This window comes from Mycteria americana, chromosome 3 (genome assembly GCF_035582795.1).
Source record: "Mycteria americana isolate JAX WOST 10 ecotype Jacksonville Zoo and Gardens chromosome 3, USCA_MyAme_1.0, whole genome shotgun sequence".
NCBI classification, from domain to species: Eukaryota; Metazoa; Chordata; class Aves; order Ciconiiformes; family Ciconiidae; genus Mycteria; species Mycteria americana.
In genome coordinates, this window is record NC_134367.1 from 110,587,095 (window position 1) to 110,615,042 (window position 27,948).

The 27,948-nt window shown below is 37.9% G+C and overlaps 1 protein-coding gene across 6 annotated transcripts in view; it reads right to left on the reverse strand.

Moving 5' to 3' along the window:
- The window catches only part of LCLAT1 (lysocardiolipin acyltransferase 1), a 120,378-nt gene that overhangs the window by 66,305 nt on the left and 26,125 nt on the right, over nt 1-27,948 (reverse strand). For 3 of the 6 annotated variants that reach the window (XM_075496550.1, XM_075496549.1, XM_075496548.1), the window contains 2 exons: nt 12,148-12,316; nt 8,631-8,829 (listed from right to left, as the gene is read on the reverse strand). In XM_075496550.1, the coding sequence (XP_075352665.1) occupies nt 8,631-8,829; nt 12,148-12,312 (364 nt within the window). In that variant the 5' untranslated portion in view covers nt 12,313-12,316. Of the gene's footprint in view, nt 1-2,953; nt 3,102-8,630; nt 8,830-12,147; nt 12,317-12,945; nt 12,965-22,050; nt 22,275-27,948 lie in introns of those variants that run through there. The other 3 variants (XM_075496551.1, XM_075496552.1, XM_075496553.1) reach the window with 3 other exon arrangements.

Below are 27,948 nucleotides of genomic sequence, written 5' to 3' on the forward strand. Positions count from 1 at the left end.
TCTTCTTCAAAATTGCAAAACAGCAGCACGAAAACCTACTTAGGCAGAGTAGCTAGCCACACTGACTTTTAAATCAACTTTTCAGAGCTGAAAAAATAAAAAAGGCAGCTTCAAATCTCAAGTAACACAGACAAGCTAATGTTATGTATTCCACACTTCAATAAGGCTTTATCAGGACATAATTTTAACAGAAAAAAATTACAATTACACAAAAAGGAAAGCCTGCTATTGAACTAGAGAAATGTGCTGTACATAAGAATTTCCTTACTGCTTTGAGGATAAAGCAAATTATAGCTTATGCAGGTTGAGAATTTGTAGCGTTGTATTAAAAATGCTAGTTGCAAGTATAAAGCTTTTTAAATTCTAAGACCCTGCACTTCTGTTTTCCCTACCCCAAAATTCTTTAAAAGAAAATAACACTTGAAGGTAAAATTTCTTAAGTGTGCTTTCATTGCAAAGGTAATTTGGGAGTAAGTAGATACTAGGGATGGGGGTGGCAATAAACAAAAGAGAGAAAGAGGGGAGTTGTGCAAAAAAAAGATCTTTGGTTTTGTATCACAATTTTATGTACATTTCCATAAGTATCTCAGAAATTAGATATCCCCAAAAATGTCATGTCACTGTAAGAGGAATATTATGGCTGATGCTGAAAGCAAACATGCACACATGAAGAAAATGGTATCTATGTATTTCCTATAGCAATGTAACAGAACAGCTAATACTAAACCCCTGCACAAACAAATTCAATAGATGATTCAAAACTGTAGAAACAAGTAGGAAAGTAGAAGGCCTAACTATGGGATTTCGCTATTATATTCATTCATCCTCCCTCTTTTCTTCCACTGCATTATTCACTGTTTTCTCATAGCATTATCTTGGTCAAAAATAAAAGCATTATTCAGTGCGCGTGTATTCAGCTAGGGTCTGGTCCTGATCAGGGCTTTTGAGGCAACAGTGAACCGGACATCTAGGCTTAATAAGGGAAATCACTCAGAAGCGCATGATCCCACTGTATACAAATAATTGGGTCCGTTAAACAGTTTGTTATTCCAAGTGTTTTGCTGCATAAAAATATCCACAAGGCAACAACCACGCAATTCTGAATGTTCCTTATTTTCAAGATGGGCAGGTATTAAAAAGACGTTAGCACATAGAAAAATCACACAGGAAGCCAGGGCTTAAAGTTACTATGTATATACAGTTAAGTTTTCATCAGCATAGACTGCTAAACAGATTTCTGCAAATTCAATTAGAATCAGCCATTTTACTGTTTTTCTAGATAGTTTTATGTCTAATAACGCAAAGCAAATTAAGAATTAAAAGATTTTTTAAATTTAATGTAATGGTTTGAGTGCACAAACTAGGAAAATAAAGAAAGAAATGCTTCTTGAAATAATCTGCTAATGCACAATCTCTGCTCCTGACAAGTTTTTTGAAACCATGGTCATTTCCAATACTGTAGTTAATAGGAGTATAAGGAATTGAACAACTACCATCTGATTTGGTGAATTCTTCAAGCAAATTACAAAACTAGCTAAGAGATGAAATTCACAAATATAGATTCACAGTAGCACTCCTAATTTTATAGTGAAACAGCTGATTCAGTCTATTTATTCATTTGATTCAATCTATTTGTAAGGTGTCCTTTTAAACACCAGTATGCTTTCACTATGGCCTTGCCCTGTCAGACTCTGAACATTACTTCAATCTACATCTGGTTTTAAATTGTTTTCATGGTCACATCCAGTTTATGTTCAGACTATGTATTTCATACATGTACCACATAGTCTACTTTTTACTTGGACAGAATATCATCACTTCCAATGTGTGTGAAGCCTAAACCTGTTTCCTTACTAAAACAACTGAAATGTGAACAAACAGCAATGTTAGAAACACAGAATTTTAAGGTAACTGAAAAAAAGAAAAATATCCTGGTTTTGCTCTGATCAGTTTTAGCTTTGATTTCCCCATAGTTCTCATGCGTTTGTTTCAGTACCAAAATATTCTAAATTTTATATTTAAGTCACATTCAAATATTAACACTTTCTGTATTGCCTTTGGTCTGCTTCACTCTCTTGTGGGAGAATACAGTATGTGCCAGTACAAACCTCTGCTTTAGCTTATTGTTTATTTATAATACGATTAGAAGCTTCTTCAAACAATGTTTACAGTATGAGATTTACTTGTCAGGGCAATAACAACGTTGTCAAAAAGCTAGCCAGATACAGTAGCCTATGTCTTAGCTGTGAAAGTTTAACTGTGAAACCTAGAAAGGACATTCCATTGAAGAATTGGTATCTCTCAGCCAATATACACACAAAAAAGTATAAAAGTACGTAGGAAAAAATCATTACAGTAGTAGCAGGATATATATGTATATAAAGCACCCAGACAGAGATATATTATACTCTTTGAAAGTATTCTTTCAATATTCAGTCCCTTGATCATGAATCAGAAAGATGCTATTTGGACGCTTCATACTCAAATATTCATTCCATTTCCTAAATGATGCCATTTTTATAGAATACAGACAATCAGATGGTTAACTCTACCATTGTATTAATGCTACTTACACAAAATCTTTGTGCTAAAATACTATAAATGCTGTTAAGGAACATTAAACCCATTCAGTTACAATATCCATCTTAAAATAACACTTCAAATTTGATTTGATGTACTGTGTAAAATCAGAATAACATAACATTACTTAGAACTAAAGCAACTAAAGCAAAGGCTTAAACCTCTATAGGATGGCTGGAAAGCTGCTTTTTCTAATGCATTTTAAAAATACATCAATACAGTGAAACAGAGCATGAAAACCTAAGTATTAAAAAAGATGAGTCTGGCCCAATACATATCTGGAAAAAAGCCCCACGTCATTCCAGAATCTCCAAAGACAGAAAGGAAACAACCTCTGGCTGTTAGATCGCAGGGAAGAACAAACAGGCCCCACCAAACACTGCGAGTCTCTCCCATGGACATGTCATCTCTACTGCAAGTCAGAAACGGTGAGAGATTTTACAATTCAGTATCTCTTCCATAGGCCTGCATCCTCTTCAGTTGCTCCATCTCCTTACGGGAGGACTGCAAAGGTAACTCAGCCTGATGAGCTGATCCGGACAGGTACTGCATAACCCACTGATAACAGCAAAGGAATGTAAGTTGGGAAAACATGCCATCCTAATTCTGCTGTTATTTGTTCTGTGAGCTTGGACAAAATAACCACTCTCTTCGTCACTTCTCGTTTATAAAATGGGGAGAACGAGAAAGGTTAGCATCTGATCTCCCTCTTTTGATGTGCGTTTTGGAGAGGCAGAGGGGGTGGAGAGAAACTGCAGTCCTTATTATATAGAAAGGATAAGGAAAGTTTTAATGGAAGACAGGCTAGTTTATTTGGGGGTTTTTTGGTTTGTTGGTTTTTTGGTTGTTTTTTTGGTTGGTTGGTTTTCCCCTTGACAGAGTTGGGAGAATTTCTGTGGTATACTTCTGAAAATATTCCTATTATGGCTTTCCTGGAAAAGCCAAGCTGGGAAACAGGCACCTAAGTCTTTTCTTCCCCCCCAAAAAGGCATGTAGACTTACAGGAAAATTAAGCTGCATTTTTGCTTCAAAGTATAATCCTTCCCTCACACTTAAAATTTTGTCAAGAGAGTCTTGCATCTCTGTCTTCCCTGTGAACAACTGGTAGAATAACAATCATGCTTTCCATTAGAGAGCATACTTTTCAACTTCCACTTTAAAAATCACGTAGGATAACAACTCTAAGGTAATTAAGTCTGGCAGCTCATAATTGAAATGCTAGAAGACAAAATGTCACAGCTCCTCAAAAATTTCATTTCAGTCTATTTTAACATAACAAAGATACTTGAGACATGAGCTATACTAGAAAGTTCAGTAGGTTACACTTCTAATTATTTAAACCAATAAGCTCTAGTGATAAGAATCTGAATGCAAATCCAGCTATAACCCGAACAAAGATACTTTATGCTGAAGTATTTATATCCCTACCTACAGAAGTAGCCGTGGCAGCACAAACATTTCCATGCCAATATAAATGCATACAGATTCCCTGCAGTGCGCTAGTTTAACTATACTCCAATTCAGTTAAGTGCTAAAATTTTCTAGGCTTAGTGACACCAATATTTTACTTCTGAACCGTCATAGCTGTCGGTGTGCATGCTCTTAGCCCGTGGCAAAGGCAGGATAATTTGAGTTGTTTTGCCCTGCTTCATTGAAAACTAAGATGACTCAAATTACTTTGAATTTGCTTCAGGCGAAGCTCGCACACATGCACAGCTATAATGGATCAACTGACATGCAGTAAAAGATTGGTGGGGCTAAGCCCAGTGCTGAAATAGAGCACAAGTCCTTTTTTTTTACCTGGCACTTAACACAACAAGAGCCAAACCTAATTTGAGCCTTTGAGAGCTACAACACAAGTGACCGGATGAGTGAAAAACAACTAAGAAGTTCCTACATCTTTGCAGTCTCTTCAAGAGCAATGTTAGCTACAGAATAACTTCAATGCAGAGATGAAGATCTGGACAGAGTTACTCAGTTATCTCTGCTCCTAACTACTGCAGGTTTGCCAGCTTTACTTATTCTCCTCTTTTTCCTTCATCGCCTTGTTCCTTTCCTTACCTGTTCCTGCCCCAGTGTGCTCCAGCTACAATTCCCTGCTTTAGCAGTCTCAGTGAACCAGTGAACCTTATCAAAAATGGTAAGTCTTCAAGATATGCCCATCAATGGTGCCTGCAGCACCTGCATACTTTAAATAACACTGTAATTCAGTGTACAAACGTATCTTTTCCATCCGCATTAAGCAAAACTAGGGTTAATATTATCTCACATGGCAGCCATGCACTGACACTAACCCCTTTGGTTACCCTCTCTCATTTTTCGATCAATTTATCTGAGTGTGCTCAAATTAAACCCTAATTTTAATTTCTTTTTCATGTAGATGTCAAGGCACTTTTAACCGCTAAAATCCAAATATTACTGCAAGCCCACCCAACACATGCGAATTGTCCATCATTAAAATACATCCGTTTCCAGTGAAGTCTGACTGGTTCATATCACAACAAAAAACTTTTACAAATGAAATTATTAAGAAAAAAATGGAAAGGATGCAACTAACTTCTAGTTATTATCTAGTCATCTGACACAACTTGTGTATGTTCCTTGGTACCTACTCGAACAGTATGTATTCCATAGCACATGCTGAACACAACTGTATCGTAATTATATCACTTCCAATGCTATTCCTCATTAATTGAGAATAGGCAAGAATATAAATTGTACATATCTATTACAAGTACTGGAGAGAAGTCCTATCTTGTCAGACTGCGCAGGAAACTGTCAATGCCATTAGAAATTCTCCTTGAAAACTGACACTGCAGAATGTGTCAGTAGTTTCTGATGATGTCAGATGAGAAACTGCAGCAACAGCTAAGAGCAAAGTAGTGCTCCCTCGAGACACCAACTTTGGCAAGTTGTACTGAAACGCTGCAAGAATGTTTCTGAAATTGAGATTACTGAAATGTAATACCTCTTTTTGAAAACTTTACTGCACACAATTTATCAAGCCAAAGCTATGGTTCCAGGAAGAACGGACCATCTGTTTTTCTTTGGGCTTCTTTTTTTGAGGCTCACCTTTAATCAATTTAAAGTTCTTTCATACACTGGAATGCAAAGACTTAATAACTTAAGAACTAGATAAGTGACTCAATGCTTCTCCTTGAAATACTGACTCCTCTGATTTTAATTGTAATTAACTAGAAAATAACTGCCTACTTGTAATACAGACTCATTAAATCTGATACCTTTACACTTTTAACCTACAAAGGGGGCGACAAGGACTCTGGATCTATTTGCATTCCAAGCTTTGCCCTTCACCTACCATATATACCACTTGGATCAGTATAATCTCTCATACACCTATTTTTACACCCCAACTGGGATAGTACTTATAAAAACAAAGGTGCAATGCTTAATACTCACAAGGTTTCAGCAACATGAAAATTAAAGGGTTGCATTATAAACCTTATCTTACGCATAATTTTAAATTAAATCCTTGTAAAAAAAATCTTTTGAAAGATCAGAAAAAATTGCGCTGAAACCAATACAGTATATTCATTCAAATATTTCTCAAACTCGAAGCAAAATTACCATTAGGTAAAGATTTATTAGACGTTACATTTAACCAATATATCAATACTTCCATAATCGTATACTTTTCACTATGTACAACTAATTCATATAAATATATGAAAAGATGAAACTGAAAGACAAGATTAAAGTAGGTATTTTAATTTCCACAAATATTATACCTTAAATGATCAACATCTAAAGTATCAACTATAGCTGCAGTGCACTGAAACTGTGCAGTTGATTTCCAAGTTACCTTCTTGCCTTTATAAGCTCATAAAATAAACAAAACTTGTATGTGAAACCACCAGACACAATTTAACAAAAACAAAACCAAAATCTGACAAACACCTATTAAAAGTCTATCACATAACATAGCAGGACCGTTAGAGATAAGTAGGAGAAATTCTGCTCTTACTGATGAGATTCAGGGTTGTCCACTTTGGACGCTGTTTTCTGCTCTATCACTGCCCCACCAAACTTCATACAGATTCATGACGAAATCTTCTGTCAATCTTGATTTCATCCAAGCGTCTCACTTTCCAACTGTCCCCTAATTACGTAGCTATACAGAATACTTTATTTTTGCAAGAATCTGCCACCCAAAACACAGGCTGACTGAACACAGAGACATGCATTTCTAAGGCCTCTTTTTAGATACACTATGGTAGAACAGAAGCTGAACATTTATGATTTTAGACTATCAAATTATGGCTTGAGTGCAGGACATAGTTTAGCTGGATTCCTCTCCTGTGACTAATAACACAACATTAACAGCTTACTAAAAAATAAGCTAAAATTCACAACATTGCAACCAAAGTACTCAAAGCCCATATATTGTGGAGGGTGCTTAGGGATCTGGCATATTAAATAGTGGTTTATAACACTATAGATCCAGGCACCCCATCTACTGCCAGAAATTGTCATCCTGTAACGCAAACAACTGGAGTAAATGATGCCACCTCTACCATCACAGCCCACAAAGTGGGTATGAGCCCAGAATTTCATCAGTGGCTTAAGCTACGATGTCAGACTATGAACAAAGGCGGCATCGTGGCCTGCTAACATTGCCCTGCCACAGCTCCATCTGCCTGAGCCTACTCATCAAATCTATTAGATGTGCTCAGTTTATGCACAGAACTGAGAATTCGGGGGGGGGGAGGGGGGGAAATATGGAGATCAACTTCTAAACGATTCCTGACACCCCTTCAGGAATCAAATTTGGCCAAGCGTAACATAGCATGCAAGCTCCTGGAGCTGACCTTCCAATTTTATTAAAGGCATTAACAAGCATACATACAAATGTTTTGTTACCAAAAAAAAAAAAAAAGCTACTTTTGAAGAGATAAACGTATGAATCTTCCAGACTATACTCCTGATTCCATCTTCCATCATTGCTTTAAAAAGCTGCATCTGCAGCTGATTCCAAGATTTCAGAACATCTCTGCTGTATTATGAAGATGAAACATTTATCTAAATATGTATTTTCTCATTTCCTGTAATGTTAAAAGAGATGTCTTTTGTCAAGTAAAATTGACCTTAATATTTGACTGTTAGGGAAGTAAGTATGTTACCTAGTTGCAGCTCTTACTTAAGAGGACCAAAGGCCCAGCAAGTGAATGCAATAGCAGCGCAATGGTATGAGAGTTCCTCCATATGGTATCCTGCCAAAATTATCTGTTCAGATAAATGGCCTGACAAAAGGGAACCATAAATAAGGTTACTCTTTCGACATCATAAAGTTGATGCATATCGTGCCCAAGCTAGTTTTGTATAAAACAGCAAATAAATCTAAGAGATAAATAAAATACAAAGAGATGCTTTCATTTCAGATAAGACTGCCTATTTATTCAGAAACCATTTGTGCAACAATTTTTGGCTCATCTGAAACTATTTCTTTGAATCTGTGCAACTCAGATCCGTTTCCAGCCTACATCACTATAAATACTGATTATTTCATATCCTATACAGCATATTTTGTGTAACCAAGTTCAATTTAAAACTACAGTTATTAAAATGAACCATCAACTTTGCAATTGCCTACAGGGCTTTTTCTTTCTTTTTTTTTTTTTAATCTTCTCAATAGTATAAATTGGATAATGAAGAAAGAAGCCTGATTAGAGCATTTGTGATGTGGGGTGAAATAGCACCAAAAACAAAGTGTTGAAAGAGACTTTGAAAAGACTCATAAAATCTTTTTCCATAATTTAAAAAAAAATGCTTTCAGTACACAAAGCAGAATTATTTTTACCTACAAGCAACAGCAGCACATGTAGTATCTTTAAAAAGAAATGCTTAAGCATGTAGTCCAGGCATCCTCCAGGAGATTTATGGTTTAACCGCTCAATATGCCACATATTTTACACAAGTTTTTTTAAAATACTGAAACAGAATTTAAACCTAGGTCATTTAACAGGGTATGTACAGTGCTGTGCAAAATTTAAACACATTTTCTTTTCAAATTAAAGGGTTTAGTGACCTACCAAATCCCGGAATGCTTTTGAGACTGGATTTGAGACAGATTTTTTCACGTCTGAGGTAGCTGTATCGCAGCAGGCAGTTCCACAGGAACATCCAGTCCATTCGTGTGCGATGGTTCATGATAATGACACTCCTTTCTCCAGGAACAAATCCATCACCAGTGACAACCACCTTGGCACCAAACACCATCTCCAGCAAGGCCTAGAAACAATATCTCAATATTATGGCTTTACTCCCAGAAGAAAAGCATCAGCCCATTAGCAATAAAAATTAATTTGAATTCTATCATTTCACTTATTCACTCACATTATCACTGGTAAACAAACTTCTGACTGTTTTCTAATAAGGCAGCCAGCTTTTCCACAGTAACAGTCAGCTGTTTAATGGAAGAGGAAACAACAATTAAATAGCACTTGTTAAAAAGCACTCTTTTACAATCAACATCCAATATTAAACTTGGTTTTCCCTGTTTTTCCCAGAATACTATTATGTAGGAATAGAAGCAAGGGAATCAGTAGGGATTATAAATTGGTAAGTAAAATCTAAGGAGAGACTGGCTGCACAAATAATCTATTGCTCAATACTGTCAGGGCTGGGAAGGCATCAGAAGCTGTTTTGCTTTCTGCTTGGGTCCAAATGGTCAACATGTTTGTGCTTGACTTCCTCCTGCAAAAATGGCTAGAATGTAATGGCAGAAAGAGCAGCTGAGAGAGAAATCCCAAACAAGCTTGAACATAGTACACTGATGTAGACCTAGATCTGTACAGCTCTACAGCACTACCTTGAAGCCTGAGCCTCCACCCTACAATTTGCAAAAAGCATCAACCACCAAATGCTGGTCCAGAGTCATCTACGAAGTGCCGTCGCAAAGCATGGAACAAGCCTCAAACTTGGAAGGACACAAACAAGAGGCTGGACAAACAGCTTTCTCCATTTTGCCTAAACAGTCAGTGTTGCTAGAAGTTCACATATAAAACATGTTTCTTGCTTTACCCGCTATGTGGCTCTGAAGGGTCAAGTTATAAACCATAGGTTGGGGGTTTATCAAAAGAAAAAAGCAGGGAAGAACTACACAGTAAGTTTAAGAGGGCCTGGTTTTATAACCTGGACAGTCAGACCATAAACGTGTAACTAGACTAGCTGTACATAACATCAGAGCCCAACGGCATGCTCTGGCCATGTTCACACCACTAAGTCTGTCAACCTCCAAAACAAGGTGGCCACATAAAAATTGCCTATTGGAAATGGTTTCTGACCCATGACCATTCCCAAACATTGCAAGAAAGTGTACGGAGGAGTACTGGTTGGCTACAGCTAAAGACCAGGACCAGGCAAATAATTCAAAAATATGGATGACTGAACGCTAGTGCCTTGCAACCTTTTAATACCTAGTGGAAAAACAGTGGAAAGGTACAAAATCCCAAGAAACACAGGTAGACAACAGATATCACCTGGAGGTACAACTTAGGGCCCTAAGGTTAGAGCCACTGGCAGGACACTGTCCAACCCAGTTAGCACAGAAAAAGAAACCACAAAACACGGCTGGACATCTAAAGGAATAAACTTAACAATCAGCCCTAACATTAAAAAAAAAGGAAGTACTTCAAATTACCTCTTTACCTTCTCTTCCCCATTCTTCCTCCAGAAAAACAGAGAAAAGAAGGAAAATCTGGGGATTAAAACAGAGCTCTAGGAAGTAAAACAACTGTCTGTTCAAACTTCTGCCATCTCTGTGCCACAGAACCTCAAAGAACACAAATGCCTCAGTTTAAGTCATCTGTAAAACCGGAATGACATTCTCACAATCGCAAGTGGCTTGAGATCTCGGAATGAAAAGCATTATATAGGCCAAATATTAATACTATTACTAACTCAGCTCACTATCATTCTGGCAAAGGTGTTTGCTATCAAGAGTAACTATGGACCACTGCAAAAGCAGAGCAGGTCATATGGCTCAAAATGGTAAACAGGTATCCCTTCTGAAAAGAGAGAAGCAGCCTGGTTTTGATAGTTTAATAAGAATCTTATTACATATTTAACATCTAGTTAAACTTAATAATGAACAGATGTCCTGTTCTACATACCCTAATGATACTATAAGCCAAACTAAACTGAAACAGTTAAGACTCACTTGCTGTCCCATCCTGCTGACTCTGCTAGAAAGGAAATAATATGGGGCAGAGGAGCGAGGAAGGTGGAAGTTTCTTCTATCTACAGAGGTCAGGGTCAGAGCTTCCCTGTTGGAGTCCAACTGGTCCAACATTAGTTTATTGTTTGGAGACACGAACCCAAGTACCTGCTTCTCCTGACTAAGAATGGAGTAGTGTAAGGACAGAAAACTAACACAGACAAGGTCTGAGCCTTCAAAAAGGTTGGGTGCAAAATCTTTTTCAGATCCCTTTCCTGAACCTAATTATAAAGAATTATAAAGCCCAGGCAGCTAATCAAATAAAAGATCAGTATTTGATTTTGGGGAGTTTGCAATTTTAGAAAAATTGGAAGACAAACAGGCAGAAAGGGTCGATTTTGTGACGCTATCAGTACTCAGCTAAATTTCATCATGGCAAGAAATAACAATCCTTCTACTGGTAATAATTCCCTTTACTGTTAATTATTTCTTCCCCCCTAATTTCATAGCATTTAGTAATGATGAAAAGGACAAAAGTTTTAGAACATGAAACAGCTCACACACCTTTAAAACACACAAGACAGAAACAGAGAAAACAGAAACTATTTGATATGCAATAAAAATAAATCTTCCTTTATGCCACAAGATACATATTTCTGCACACCAATATAGCATTTTACTTCACAAAAAGTTAAATCTTTAAGGGTGTAAAGGAATACAGTCCCTTGGTTTTCAGAGAACGGATGAAGAGACAGATCCCATTCATACTGCCTTTCCTCATGAACAATTCAGGGAAGAGCTTTGTTACTGATTTCCAGACTCCTATAGCTATAAAGTTGATGCAGTACAAGTGAGGAAGATTTCCTTTCTAGGGGAAGTTGTTCTTTTTCACCTGAAATCATTTGTCTCTAATTCAACTACAAGGACTAAATTCTAAGAGGATTAAGTAAGAGAACAGTGAAGGTCAGCAACAATGTACCAGACAGTGAATAATTTTCCTAATTAGATAGTTGGAGCACAGTCCAAAGGAAGAGTTTATAAGATGACTCATTTAGGAAGTTTGCAATTTAAAAAATTCTCCTGCTTACTAGTGCTTCACTTACTCCTCCCTGATCAGCATCTAACTGACCCTGAATGGAGATGTCATGAAAAGGCCTTTTCAAGAGCACAATTAAGACATGGCATTAGGTGACATACAAACTGTGGAAGAGGAGGACAGGCACACAATCTGCAGCACTGAGCTAAAACCTAAGTCTCCACAGAATGTTAAGGCCTGTTTTGACAAAAGCATAAAATACTTAAAAAAAGAGTTAAATTAAAAAGTGTTATGAGCAAACTACATCGTGGGATTACGAACATTTGCCCAGAACTTGGCTCAAACCGCAACTTACCACTGGGAGCGTGAGCCAAGTGGCCACAACGCAATCGGTGATCCAGCGATACCAGGCCGGTGAGATAAACATCAAAGGTAGAAAAGGACCGAGCATGAATATACTTCCAAAAAAACTTCCCAAGAATAGTGCAAGTACAAAGTATATCCCTTTCCATGACACCATGGCTCTGAAAGAGAAAGTTGGCATTATGTTAGAGAGAGAAACTGGAAGTAATTACATAACTCTTCAAGTCCCCCTTCAGGTCCAGTTTGAGGTAATATTCCTCCTTTTTTTCCATGGCTAACAATACATGATGACAGTAAATGCAACCAAAACGTTCTACCTCACAGGCAGCCGTCAGAGAATGACTTTATAAACACAGTGATTTGTAAGGTGCACTGGGATCTTAAAGGGGTCATAAAAGTACCAGCTACATCATAATTTCCTCCACTTATTACAATATGTCGTCCCACTCTAAAATCTTCAGCAAGCTATTTTTATTATGCAAAGGTACGAAGAGCTATATAACAGAACACCTGTTATATTAAACTTTTCAGCCGTTATCCCTGTCATTGGCAAAGTACTAATGTTAGCGTTTTCTGAAGATGAAGAACTTTGCTTTTCTATTTCGCCATTTTGTTTCTTCTTGCTAAACCCCGTGTTGCAGAAACTCATCTTCCCCATCTAACAAGGGTCTACGTGTGACCTCCTTCAGCAACCCCTCAAACCTCGCGAGACGGACCAGCCGTTTCAAACACCAGTTCCCTTTTCATCACAACAGGGCAGGCAAGCAGCTGCTGAAACCTCCCGACTCACCCTGGCTTAGAGAATTTGTGACTTTTTGAAGTCTGCTGTACTTCAACTGTCCTTATTAGTTATTTTCCAACTTATTCCACCAAAAAGCCAATAGCGTTTGGCTTTTAAGACAGTAGTCTAGACTTGAAATATTTCAGTGTCTGTGCTATCAGCTAGACTCCCCTATTATAAATTGAAATGTACAGTGCACGGAGCTTCTTAATGCATTACAGCAGAACGCTCAGCAATCCTCAGCAAGCATTTGTAATAGCTACAAGCTTTCACAATTTAGCAACTACCACCAGCTATGACAAAGCAAATGTGGAAATATCAATTCTCTAAATTAGGGCTAAAAATAGACTGTTTTCATCTATTTAGGACTCAACCAATTGTTTATAAAATCAAAGGTTAAGTAGAAGTCACTTTTCAGTCGCTTTACTGGATTCCTTTTCTGACAGGCTATTTTAGAAATTATAGGAGCTCAGACAGGACTTCAGGACAAGAAAAACAGGAGGCTGGTGTTTTTAATTTTAAAAACGAGCAATGGAAAAGTAATCCATTAAGCCTTGTGTACTGTAACATACATGATTTATCTCAAGCATGTTTTGTGCAATGTCCATAGCAATAATGTTTGCCCAGCAAAGTATTCAAAAGTCAAGAAATGGCAACGCTAGTGTTGCTAGCACATGAATTTGCTTCTGCTACTTCATGTTGACAAGTAACAAGAAAGTAGCTCTATTTTGGGATACTTTTAGGTTTAAACAATTTCCTAAGCTGTACATATTTGGTGGAAGGCCAAGAGAAGAGGCCATGCAAATTTGTTACTGTAAGAAGGATACGGGAAGCTGTATTTAGCCTGACTTCTGTAGCACAGTAAAAAAAGTAAGACTAAATACAAATGTTTGCTGATAGTTACATCAGAAAAGATTTTTAACACAATGAAATTTGCATTCAAACAAGTACACATTATTCACATCCTGGAATACAGAGTGCTCTCTTTCCTGCCAAAAGCAGGAAATAAATAACCAGCTGTCCCCATATGCATGCAACTAAATAGGATCAATTTTGACATATCAAGGGATCCTTGAGGAGCACTGCACTGAAGAAACAATGCTCCAACTGCCTTCTTGTATTTGTTACTGCAAACCTGTGTGGGGAAAGTCCGAAATAAAGGTAGAAGAGGACAAAAGAAAGAACCCAGAGAAGGACAGAAACAACAGAAAGGGCAAAGAAAAGCATCAACTGCAGCAGGACTAGAAGAAAAGGCCTTCTCCTGACATATCAAGATTTGAGACCTACTGCAAAAGGCAGCAGAGAGGATCAGAATTCAATGCGCTTGATCTAATCAAGCATTTTTTGAGGAACACACACAGCGAAACAGCTAGAAACATCTAGGGACAGCTTTCAGACAGGTAAAACCCACTAGCAGACACAGAACACGAGTTTGTTTAGCTTCAGCCAGCTGCCCCAGTCCTCTCCGAGGCTGCTCAGAGCCACCGGTCATCGAGTCAGGCGCAATGACGTCCACCAGACAGACACCCTGGCTCCACGCGGCTGCCGGACAACACAGAGGTGCACGTTCCAGTTCCAAATCCTTGACTGCTGCACGCAGGTAACCACAGAGTCAATGAGCGAAGACATCACTCTGTCATCCTCCTAGACTCTTAGGAAAGCAAGGTAGGTCACTAATTTACAGGATGGGTTTTTCACAGTTTACACTGGTCCTTCCCTCAAATTATAGCACAGAGCCAAATATTTAAGAAAAAAAAAAAAATCTTTTCTGTATTTTATGTGAAAGACTGTCTTGTAAACTTTTATTTTTTTTTAGATGAAGGTAGCTGAGCTATGGAAAAGACCTGAGGAAGTTCTGAAGTTTCTCTTCTTCAACCTGCACCCCAGCAGTATTTGCTTTAACATTACAGTATATACTTATATAAGTTATACTGCATTCCACTGGGTTAAACACTGTGGTGTTTATGTCTAGACACAAAAGATACCGTGTGTGCTTTTAATCAATGTCATTTATCTCTCTTGCAGCCACTCTTTTAAAGGATGATACATACCATATTTTGCTTATTGCTTGTATAATACATTATATATCTTTACACACGTACACATGCATTTATCTAGAATAATGGGTAGACTTTGTCTCGGAGTTACCCCCACCACAATAAAGCACATACCATGCAAACAGGTATGAGAACAGAAAAACAACTCCCTCTTAATGAATTTGAGCAAAACTACAAAATGAGAAGCCTGTGATAACGTGAAGAACTTACAGTACAGAAAAACCATCCAGCTGGCCTTCTGAGAACAGGGCTCAGCAAGCTGATTTTAGTAACAAGGTGAAATTGTTAACACACTCAACCCATTTATTTTTGTTTGTGGGTTCATGTGGTGGAGTTACAGCCTGGACAATAGGTTACATGATTTAAAATGCATCTGCCTATGCGTGTCAGTTGAGAAGCACTTACATATACTCTCATTTTAGCCAACAGTCAAGGATGGGTATTCATCACACAAGCTGCTGGGCACGTTGGCTGCCAACAGCACATGCCCTGGGCTAGTCAGCAGAAGTGTTGCTCTGCGTGCGTGGAGAGCAGGGAGGGCAGAGAGGAGGCTGAAGCCCCCGGCTGGATTTGACACACTCGCCAGACCAGGCGCACCGCTGAAGCAATGTGCCCTCTCGAAGTCAAGCGGTGCCACGGGGAGCCAGCTCCAGCACCTCCTCGCCTAGAACTACAGCGCACAAGTTTGTAAATTGTACTGAGCCAGCTCTGGTCAGACAAAATAATCAGTCACAACTTTGTCTCCTACTAAAGCTTCTCTGTAGTTTGGGAACTGCCCTGTCTCTGAAGCAGTGCGGTCGTGTTCATACGGTGCTGCAACTTGCCTAACAAACCCTCTTTTGCCTGTCTTTGCTCAGCTCTGTATCCTCACCTTTTCCCCTTCCCAACAGCAACCCCTCTCCCAGCCCCGCGTCCCACGTCTCCCATCCCCAGGCAGCAATACCCCTCCCATACACACCCCATTTCCCCCCCGCCCTTGCCATACCAGCTTGTTTGGGCAGGTGAAGAGCAGCACGCTCCAAGCGGCCACGCACCCTGCTGAAAAGGAAAGCCGTAATGCTGAGGACTGCACGGCTGGCACGCAGGCTCAGCTATCGAGTCCTGCCAGGCCAGACTCTGCACACTGGTGTCAACCTCTGTTGGCACTACAAGGGCTGTTGGACCCAGTTTACCGTTGTGTCAGTCACCTGAGGAGTTCCCAGATACCCACTACCAAAGACAACAGGGAACTGACTCTTATTATCATCCTTTTGCATCTCTCAGCCCCTTAAACACCTAGCTTAGAAGCGAAGTCTCTTTATAGTCATGTCAGCCACCCCAAAGCTAACATATGCATTCAACAAGAGAAGTAACAGCTACAAATCAATGCAAAATACATGCCTGCAACTTCAAAACATGATTAAAAAACAACCAAGTAATCTCAAAGGGAAAGGAGTACTTAACGAGGACTTGTAAAATGATCTAAAACAAATGTGAAAAATCGCAAAACAAAGAAAATCAGAGCTGACTCATGTCAGAGATGAGACACCCAAGAAATTAATTAAAGGATTTGACAGGAAGTCTGAATAACAGAACCCAAGCATTTTCAAAGTACAGAAGTATTCCTTTACTGCTGCTGACAACTATCTCTTCCTAATGCAGCAATCACTCTCACCACTGGATTTAGCATGTATTACAGCCTTTATGCATCTTAAAGCCACTTTCCATTTGCTGTGTGGGTCAGAGCTGTGGGGAGACAGTCAAAATTATTTTAAGATTCAGACTGTAAGCTGCAAACAGTGAGGAAGACAGCACCCTCATACTGGGCTTGTAGTTCTTCATCTATTTTGTGGCAGAACTCCAAGTTATTGGGGTACTGTACTTCACATGTTCTCGTTGCCACAGCAGAAGGAAAACATGCTCTGTCTCCAGGTAACGGGAAACAGTAATTCTTAAAATACAATTTTTGTTTTACATTTCAGTTAATTTTAAAAATTCTTGGCTACAATAGGACAAATTACTTTCCAAAACAGTTGCATTTTTGTAAACTTCATCTGTATTAGAATATTTTCTTGAAATTATTTCAATATTCTATGCAAACAAAGTTTTTGCATAGTAACATAAAGCAGAGGCAGCTTCCTGTGATTGGATTTTGGCTTGTTTTGCTTATCATCTACATGCTTTTATTCAAGGTACAGCTGGAATGACAGACAAACCACAGCTTGTTATGATGATGATTTCAAACGGCTTTGAACAGCCTGTTCTCTACAACAAAACAGTATTTCTTCACAACTGCTTCTATGGCTTTTAAGTGGGCAAAGGATGCAAAATAAGTTTATCTGGTAAGAAACAAAAAAGTTCTAAAATTAAAGGTCTAGAAGTTTCACAGTAGTCAAGACTCACCACATGCTTCACATTTCCTTAACAGTTCCTTGCTAATTCAAAGTTCTTGTACAAGCAGGTTAATTCGTTTTCCAGGTTCAATGTAAAACAAGATTTAACCTACAGTATGGAATTAAGCAATACTACCTGACAAACAGAGCCAGCTGCCTCATAACTAGAGATTTTTAAGCAGTTAGTATTATGCAGTCAGCAAATCAGGTTTTATTACACTACTGAAAAAGTAAAGAAATGCTCTTTAGTGCCAATAAAACAACATTGTATTATTACCAGTCGGGATGATTCCATTCAATCAGCATGGGCAATAAAACTGTTCATTAGTCTTCAAGAACTGAATGGGGAATACTAGGCACTAGGTTTAATTCTTCTTTCAGTCAATTACCAGTGGAAAAGGTAAATGTTATCTTCAATTAAAATCAAGCAGAAACTTACACAGACAGCCAAAGATGCCTTTTCTCTAACAGTTCTCCAAACAAAGCCAGCGGTTAACTGCGAACTGACTTAATTTAGTTTTGCATTTCCTCTAAGCACGGCAAATGACAGAGGTGAGCTGGAAATTCCAGCTCCCATATTCAATTTTGCATTCTGAAACATAATTTCCAAGTCAGAAGATAAAATTTTCACAACAATTTTTAAAACCTTTCATCTGGGTGAAGTGAGTTGGACTTCAAGGAAGTGGGCAAGAGGGGAACAAAGATTGCCAGTTTCCCAGGTGTCCATTAAACAAGCCATCAAACGAATGACCCAAACTTATACTTGTTCACTAGTTTTTAAGGTTACTAAACAAAATCATCTAAGTCAGGAGAGCAGGCAGCTGGACAATCCTTCCCAGCTTGCAAGGCAAATAACGCAGGGGTCTCAGCAACCACTGAGCAGGTGGCCAAGTGCCAAGGTATCAGCCAGGCAAACAAAGTTTCAGTGGAAATGACACACCCTAGCAGAACGTTTCAAGTCCAACAAATCACCAGGCTTTTCTGTTTGGGCATTTTATGGGGTTTTTTTTCCATAACAACATTTCAAAGGAAATTTTTACCAATTCTTGCACTCAGAGCAAGAAACTAGTTTCTATGTAGTACCGCATTTTAAAAAGAAAATTGCTTACAGCAAGCTTTTATAGACTGACTCAATTGTATTTCCAGATCAACAACTTACCCCATCTCTTTGATCACGTAACTTCTCACTTGTGCCTCAGTTAAAAGAACTGCAGAAATATCACAGGTTACAGAGGAAGCAAAAGAAAAAGCTGAATTGCACAGGTACCCACTCTAATCAGTAGCCCACACGATACAGGCAAGAAGCTCCATCGGTCTCCACAGACCTCTATGAACTACACTTTATTTCTGATCCTTCTCTTGGGCACTTGTATATTTTAAGGAACATACAAATACAGCACAGATCACTATCACAGAAAAAACATGTGAAGAAACAGGCACTTGACCATTAAAACTACTTCCCTTTTATTCAGTTCTTGCACTTAAAAACATTTAAGAGATTTAACATGGGTATCTTAAAACAATATAGGATAGGGCAATAAAAGATAATTATCATCATGAACCACATCCCTGACCCTCTGTAACAGTATAGCAGATATTAGCTTAAACGTGCACCAAATAAAAAGTACAATACTTAATGAGTAATTTCCGTAAATATTACCAATAAAATATGATTATTGCTGTATCTTACAATATATTATCTCTTTTATTTGCCAAGACTTAATCTGACTATTATAATTCGATAAAAAATTTAACAGAATATTTAATTTGCTCTTCCAAGTCATTGCGTCTTTCCAAATGCCAAAAATGTGACTGAGATTCTTTGCAGTACAGCCTTTAGATACTGTAACCAGATAATTCACTCAGGGTACAGACATCAAATCAGTCTGATGCTTTTTCACTCTTGTTTACCTGTACTCTTTCCACTGTTGCTCCAGACAACCATTAGACCAATAAAGCTTGAATGAGAGCATGAGCTAAGGTATTTAAAATCATTTGTAAGAGGATATCAAGCAACAGCTACAGCTGCTTCCTGAAAAAAGAAAGAATGATTTAGGGAAAAGTAGCTTGCTTTTATTCCTTACTATATTCAGAAAATCTAGATGAATTGACAAATTTGAGCTGCTGTAAGAACTACACAAGAGCTTTTTCTACCAAAAGCTACCTCATTTTTTATTACGCATATTGCACAGACACAAATAATTCTGAATTGCTTCTTCATGGCTTTCCATGCATATAGTTGTTCTCTATACTACCCTTTAAGTTATTGTGGCCCCACAAGCCTCTATTAAACAGTAACCAATATAAAAAGAGTGCCCTGGCTGACAAGTCATCAAAAATAGGTTTGGCAGATGAAGAATAGCTGTTGTATTCCCCCCAGCCCCTTCATCCCTTGTCTTTAAATAAAACCAAAAAAACCCATAACTTTGCAACAAACATGGAGTAGCGGTCAGTTCTGGAGTGTTATTAGGTATATTACGTAAAACCTGCAGGTCAGTTCTAGGCCCAGTCTACTTTACAAAAAAGTAGTCAACAGCTGGCAAATCTAAGTCAACAGCTGGCAAATCTAAGTCCTCTGGTTTTAAAAGTCTACAACAGACCAAAAAGCTGACCAACGTTGATAGATAACAAATCCAAGTGAAAATTATGAAGAACAGATAAAATGTACAACTTTGTAATTGGAGATGTTACAAACAAACCAATAAATCTCCCCCCCCCCCCCCGCATAAGAGCACCCCAACACTAGTTCACAGCTATTCTTAGCAGGGAGGGGTGGCATTTAGAATTTCAGAAGAACCTATTTCACAATAAAATCCTCAGCTAGGGAACAGAAATCAAGGACTCCATGCTGAAGAATAGCTGAAGAACTCAAAGACAAAACTGGTAGAGTGTTCAGTGAAGTATCTTAAAATCTCTGCCACTGGCATTGAACCAAAATCAGTCCCTGAGAACAGTGAAAGCTCTTCAAGTTATTCATATGCACTGCAAGAGATCCTGAACGTACAATTTAAAAAAATGCTGAATTTCCAAGGTTCTAAAAACTTTGCTGATTTATTCCAAGATAAACTCTTTTCTCAGTCTACTTACAGAACAGTAACTCACAACTCCCTTCTGTGTAAGGATACATCCATGAAACTTCTAATGGCTTTTCTACACTCATCAAGACAGAATTTACTTGTCAGGCTAACAACTCAAAAGAAATACAGGAGACATGTATGAAGAAAATTCAAACAGCCTGTTCAACAAGCTATGAAAACCACTGACCATCAGTAGGATACTAACAGCATGACAGAAAACTTAGGCTAACTCATATTATTCTGAAGAGTGCAATTATGAAAATAAAAAGGGGGGATTTAAAAAGCAGACTTTCAGAGGCCTTAAGCAAGGTACCTAACTTGGAGAAAGTTTCAGTGAGAGCTTTGTATTTGTGACCATCCTTTACAAAAACCTCTCTCAGTTTTAGAACAGAATATATACCCAAATAATTTCTCCTTTTCCAGTTATAATGTATGCTATAAATGAATTTGATTCTGGGTGGGTAATATTACAGCATGGGTTTGTTGTTTTTGTTTTTTTTTTTTTTTTTTTTTTAAACATCTTTTATACTATGACAGCCATCACCTGTAAAACAACAGCAACCGCTAAACTACTTTATTCCTTTTCTTAGTAGCACATTACAAGCTGTAAAACTTCAGCAGGCCTCATGCTAAAAATCCCAACAGCAAACTTACTGAAGCCAGTGAGTCTCCATCTAGAATCAATTGCAACATCAGATTATGGATTTTATCTACTCTCAGAATTGTTAAAGGGCTGAAAAGAAAAACTAGAGACTTATCTTCATTTCCCTACCATGTAAGTCATTCTGGCTAAACAGTACTTATACAAGAGATGGAGAACAGTGCCTACCGACAAATTTATGTCACTTTTTTTTTTTAACAATATTAAAGATAAATTGCTATTATCAATTGCATATAACTCTGCCAAGCCTTTGAGTCTGTGCAACTGCCTCAGGCTTTTTAAATATATTTCCAAGACAAATATCAAAGAAAAAAAAAACCAACATTTGCCAATAACATTAAAAATGTTCTAGCCACTTAATTGGAAAATCCCATACTTTAGAGAACTTGAAATTTTGCAGGGCTGCCTTTGCATCAGGAATACACAGCACTTTGAAGCATACTTACACATCAGCAAATATCACATGTTTATAACAACTTTAAAAGCCACATAAATTGTAGTTTTCTAGTGAGTTATGCTTAAAGGCTGGCTGCTTTCCAAGGTAAGGATAGTAGAAACAATAGATCTGTTACCTGGCAGGCTTCAAAGCAAAAGAGGAAAAATGCAGTAGTTCTGCAGAAAATTTACAAATGTTTCATTCCCACTAGAAGCCGCAGAAACAGTTTATTTCCATTTGTTCCATTTCTGGACATGAAATCCTGTTCTCAATCTGTTATGTTTTGGTGAAGATGGAACACCCAAAGCAATATAGGCAAAAACCACACCATTGCCAAACAACTGTCCCACTACTAACTAATATTTCTGCTTCAAAACCTTACAGTAAGAGATGAAGTTCTGCTATGCTTTTCGGAGCCTGCTAGAGAACAGTCTTCAAATCTCATTTGCACAGCTCACCAGCAGGATCAGTCAACTGCATATCTGGATATTTCTAAGATTACATTACAAACCAGTGTTAAGAACTGTAGCTTTAACCCCATCTTCAGCTCCGTAATTCTTTCTTTCCACCAGCTACAAAGGGAGGCTTCTCTTCTGACAGAACTCCAAAGGGATGTCCTCAGGGCTTCAAGTCGACACAGGTCTTCAAAGCCATTTCTAAGAGAGCACTGCATTTCACAGTATAAACACTTCCTTCACCCATCTGCGTGGTTCTGTGCATAGATGCAAGCTTTGCCTGGGAAGACGCACGGCTGGGTTAGACGATCTGCACTTCAGCTAATAAAGCTCCGTGTCTCAGCAGGGATTCTCAGCCCATGCACAGCGGGAGGCTGATGCAGATACACTGCTTCTGGTTCCAGGGCTACTGAATCTGACTCTATAAAACACACAACATTTTTCTTCAAACTTTAAGTGTTCTCAAAGCCAGAAAATGTTTTACCAATATAGTATAATAAAGCAACTCATGTTTCTTGTTAAAGCTGAATGGCTTTGGTCCCTCAAACACATAGGAAGATATGAGCGACTGTTTGATTCTTACTTGTAAAGTGTTTTGCATTTAGATGCAAAGACCCAATGCTATTGATGAATAACAAAATGTTTTGCATGAACATTTAGCAAGGTCATTTCATCCTATAACAAATTACCAGTATGAGAAGCTAAATAAAGCAATTCAATGCTGAAGCAACCAGATAAGTTATCTGCCAGTGCTTATGCAATACTTTACCAAGCCACCAGAAGACAAATGGAAAAAAGCAACATCTAAGACTAAGACTTTTAGCTTTTTAGCTTTGTATTATGTAAAACAGTAGCTCATTTGAAACAGAATCTCAGTTTCTAATAAAGTTTGCCAGAACTGAAAGGAGCTTATAAAAAAGAATTAAAAGTGGTTTAATAGGTGTTGTATTTCCCATGACAAAGACCAAGTCAATGTTACAGTAAGAATGAGTTTCAAGTCAGCTGCAAATACATTTGGCAGTTGCAGATTCATTAGATAGACGTGCTGTGGCAGACACATAGGTACTAGGCAATTCAAGAATAAAGTACCCATGAAATAATTACAGAACAGCAAGTGACCCAGTCAGGGAAATAACCCATTATAGCTATTCAGGGACTACTAGATTTTACACATGTGAGCAAAACTCTAGCTTAACAAGAGCTATTCGGAAAAAAAGGGGAGGAAAGAAGGAAAGCCTCACAAGAGCTATAGATAAAGAGCCTCCCAACACACATTTGGGGCATTTTGTTATAGACCAACTGACGGCTTCCAGTCTCCGACTCAGTACCACTGATGTTGCTACAAAAGTGCCTTAAAAGCTCCAAAGTGATAGGGGAAAGGAATAAAAAGACAGAACAACTTTTAAAAGACCGTGATTGTTGAAGCAAAAAATTATTTGGATAGTTAAGGAAACTATGCTGCTCATACCTCAAGGATGAGAGGCCAGAAGATAAAGAACACCCTGACCTACACCAAAACGATCACGTGGAAGATAAAGGAGACAGGTGACAAGGTAGACATAGTCTAGAGAACATTATTTATTGGTATCCCTCTTATTATTATTTCTTTTACAGGGGAGAAAAGGAATCTAAGAGGAAATGCAATGACTCAATCTTTGCACTAAATAAATCATATCCAAAAAAGGAAGATATTATCCAGATTTGGCTGTGCAGATCATGCTACCAGAAATACCTAAATCAGGAATCTTCTCATAGCAGTTTTTATAGTCATGGAACATGTTTCATACCAGCTGTATCTAGACTTTTCTTTAGGGCCAGACAGATTTAGAGTTAATGATCTAGCAATTCATTATAAGGATTTTGTTTCCTTTTTTTTTTTTCCCCTCTCTTGCTACAAGAATTTCTCTTCCAAGAAGGTCTAGCATTCTCTCAGTTATTTCCAACAGGGAACACACCCTGGCATATGTTTCCCCTTTTACCAAGTGCCCTGACCTTTCAGGGAAAAGATTATATAAAACCACAGAATTCCTGGAAAGAATCTGCTATTTCTGATTAGCATACTAATATCACAGAAACAGAAGCTAGAAGAGCTTATCTTCAAGCTGTAAAATATGCTCATTAATAAGTGAAGTACCTGGGCAACTGGCTAAAGATATATATGAGAAAGCACGTACACCTTTCTAGCTGCATTTGCAGAAGAATTCCCAACTGCAATCACAGCTCTTGAAATGCCTTTAATGAGTTCATTGCAATGGGCACTGTGGAAGTGATATTTTTATTGGGGAAATTACAAATCATGGACTTGTCAAAACCAGATGCTTATGACATTGCACTTCCCTCTCTTCCTCATCAGTTTGAGGCTTCTCCCTGTATCTTATGAAAATAAACACACTGCTGAAACTCTCACTACTCCCAAATAACCGAAGAACAATATATCTTTACATACTGGGACACTTTGCATTCAAACAATACAGCCTCAAGAAAATTAGTTCACTTCTGGTATGACTGCAAGGCATGCTGAAGTTAAGAAAAAAAATCATCATAAGCACAGCTACAAAGTTGAACACAGAAGCGCCAGCATTAAAAATAACAGCATTGACAATGAAATATTCTTATGTCCCAGAGCTAAGTGACATTTTTCATTTGAGCATAGAACAGACAGCTATCTTACCCAATACTGAGATGTTCAGCTCTGAAATACGTTTGTTGCCAGCAAGACCATCACGCAAACAGCTTGATAAACAAAAGCAAGAGTAGTAATGGCAGATGATGCAACACAAGGATCGAAGACCTGATATTACACAGTATCACTTGGAGTCTATTAAAGCTATTCATTTATGCTACCATAAGTAAATACTAACAAAAGCATGGAAACTATTTAGAGAAACTATAGTTACAAGACCTTCATCAAACAAGGGACAGGAAAATTGTTCCAACTCTTTACTAAAATGTTATGAGTTAATTAACTGACAGTTGGGTCAATCTCCTGTCTTTCCCAGAGGCATAAAACCAAGACGACATGCAGGGATGCTTCTTTCCAAGCTCACGGGCAGAATGAATAGTATATGAATTTCTGTTTTAGTGGAGGCACCTAACTGAGAAACACTCACTCCTAGACATCTGAACTCATCCTGAGCAGGGTCTTAAACCTAATTCTCCACAATGGCACTAAAATAAGAGCCCCAGTGACAAGCAAGGCAAGGGTCCTGCCCTTCAGAGTTCTGACTTCTCCCCTCAGCAGGCCCACCTTGAGCAACTATTGATGCAGTAACACCTCTGAAAAAGCTAAGCTGTGATTGTTGAGTTAAAAACTCCTAATTTTAACTTTCACAGGGGAACATACGCAGACACTTCTTTTGAGTGCTTCTACTCTCAACACTAAATATGATTTCTTGTATGTACTTTGATCTGAATTTATGCAAGACCACTGTCTTCCCATGAGGGTAGCTCTTAATATGTACATGGCCTTAAAAGCTCTCCACAGAAATGCAGAGGATTATATCATTTTATTTAAAGATTAATAATGCATTTTTCACAGTTTAAATAGAACATAAATGTTTGCAACTTCTACTACAGTACCCACAAATGTGCTGTGAGAAAAATCCCAGGCTGTTATAGTATCAGTTATATACTTGGATTAACACAAATAACTGATTAAGGCCATAATTTCTCAAGGCTAAACCATATCATTTTTAATTTTACATAAAGTTGCTTAACACTCAAAACTTCCTTCTCGCACAAGTCATTTTCACCTGCTCCTGCTGTTGTCACAGATTAACAGCCAGAGAGAGAGGACAGAAAGAACCAAAACAACGCAGTAGTGGGAATAAAGGAACATACCATGTCAAAGGGAAAGTGTAGAGCTATTGGAAAGCCCTGTATTACAGCTAAGCAAGGCAAAACAACATGCCTTCTAACAAAGACAATTTGAAGCCAATTACAACCCAGAAGATTAATGTACTGACTCAGACGTATATGAGCCTGAGTTTTCCATCACCCATCTTTCCCAAGAACCCTTGCCTAACTCACTGAAGGAGGGGTAAAGCTGGTTGTGAAAGAGTTTTCAAAAGTGCAGTAAGGAGAAAATTTGAAAACAACTTGAGGAAACATGGATTCCTGCTGAGCACAGAGTTTTCAACAACAGCTCAGATTTATTATATTGAAAATTTTTTTCCAACATAGATACAAGCTACAACAACGTGTGTTTCCTTTCCAATTCAGCCACAGCTGAACATTTTATTGAACCATTACAGTAAGAAAAGAAGCTTTCACAAAAACTTTTCAAAAAGATCTCTTCTTTTGGAATCAAACATATATTATTAAAGTAATGCTGGTAAGAGGAATCAATCATTGGACTAAGTGATGTAAGGATTGCTGAGCAATTAAATCTGATTACTAATTTTGATGTATTGATGAAAACGCCAGAACAGAGTATTCAGAAAAATACACTGAAGACAAATGTTCATGAAACTATTCTCCAAGTCTTCACTTTCCCTCTGCCCTGGATTTTAATATATCAAGAAATGTAAACAACCTTCTACATCAACATTTAGAAAAGTTTTATGGGCAATGCATACAGTAATTCAGTTTTTAAAAAAGATATTACTACCCATACTTACTGTTTAATCAAAGGTCTCTTTTAATTTGTTTGGGGTTTTTTTTGCTATAGAGAATAGTGAATAGGAGGGGAAAAAAAGAAAAAGAGTAAATGACACCTTTGCTAGTTTCTGTTGTAAAAGGTAAGCTAGCAATAGTCACCAAAGCCAGGATTTTTAGATCCTCCTCCACCTTCACCAGTTTACTCATATGACAAATTAACCTTCTTTTCAAAGAGTACACTGAAATAACACACCAATATAAATTCTGTTTGGAAGCAGTTGGCTGGTCAAATAGCACATGCGTAGCCCTGCACTACTCCCAGCATGTGCTACTCTTTGATATATTCCCATTCGGCAAAGGATGTAGAGGTAAAGCTGCAGCTGGTGCTTTGAAGGGAGTATCATTAGGGGATAAAAACAAAAAATTCAAAAGGATCAAGGTTTTATTATGGCACAACCTATTTTCTAAATAAGTTTCTAACAACATCAGATGAACCTTCCCATTGATTTCCTTGCAGAAGGCAAAACACTTTTTGTACACATGCTACAGTATTTACAATCAAAAAATCTTTATTATTTACATAAGTCATTTTTAAAATTTCTCCTTGTAAATCACATCTGATTCCAGTATTAGGTTTTATTTTAGCCTTCTTCCCCCCCCCCCCTTAACTAAACTTTGCTCCATAGAAATATCAGCAATTATGCTTGGTGGAACGGGGCAAGAAGTTCACACACAAAGCTCTCTCACTGAATAGGCAGTGATGACAGGATTTGTTAAATATGCATTTTCTCACCTTAAAGGTATCTCACTGGAACAGCCTGAGCGCAAGAAGAAAAAGTAATGGTCTCTTGGCAGCACATACAAGCTGCCATTATTGTGATGAAACACTAAACCACAAGCAGCTTCCAGAGCGAGACGTGCTTAGGTAAAGGAGCACAATTCTTCAAGTGTTTTAGCTTACATAGATGCTGAAGTCAAAAGAATTGAAATAATTTTAAGAATCACCTTCTACGTCAGCTTTCACCTCTTTTGTTATGTATATTACAATAACATTACTATATATCTAGAGTAAAGGTTTGGTTGGTTATTTTTCGAATCTTTGAGAGAAAACATTAACTTGAAAAGAAAATAGCTGTCTTCTGCGTCATACCAGCAAAGTAGTACAGACTTTTTAAAATCCTGGATCAAAACTACCTTAGGCAATTTTGAATTTACCGAGCCTAGTACCAATCCCTCAAAGAAGGCTTTCCTTCATTTCATTTTGGGCATTTACATAAGTGCCTTAAGGTGGGTTACTGGAATTATTTCCCCTCATTCCTCATCCCATCTCGCCCCATTCAGTAGGCTGATCCTAT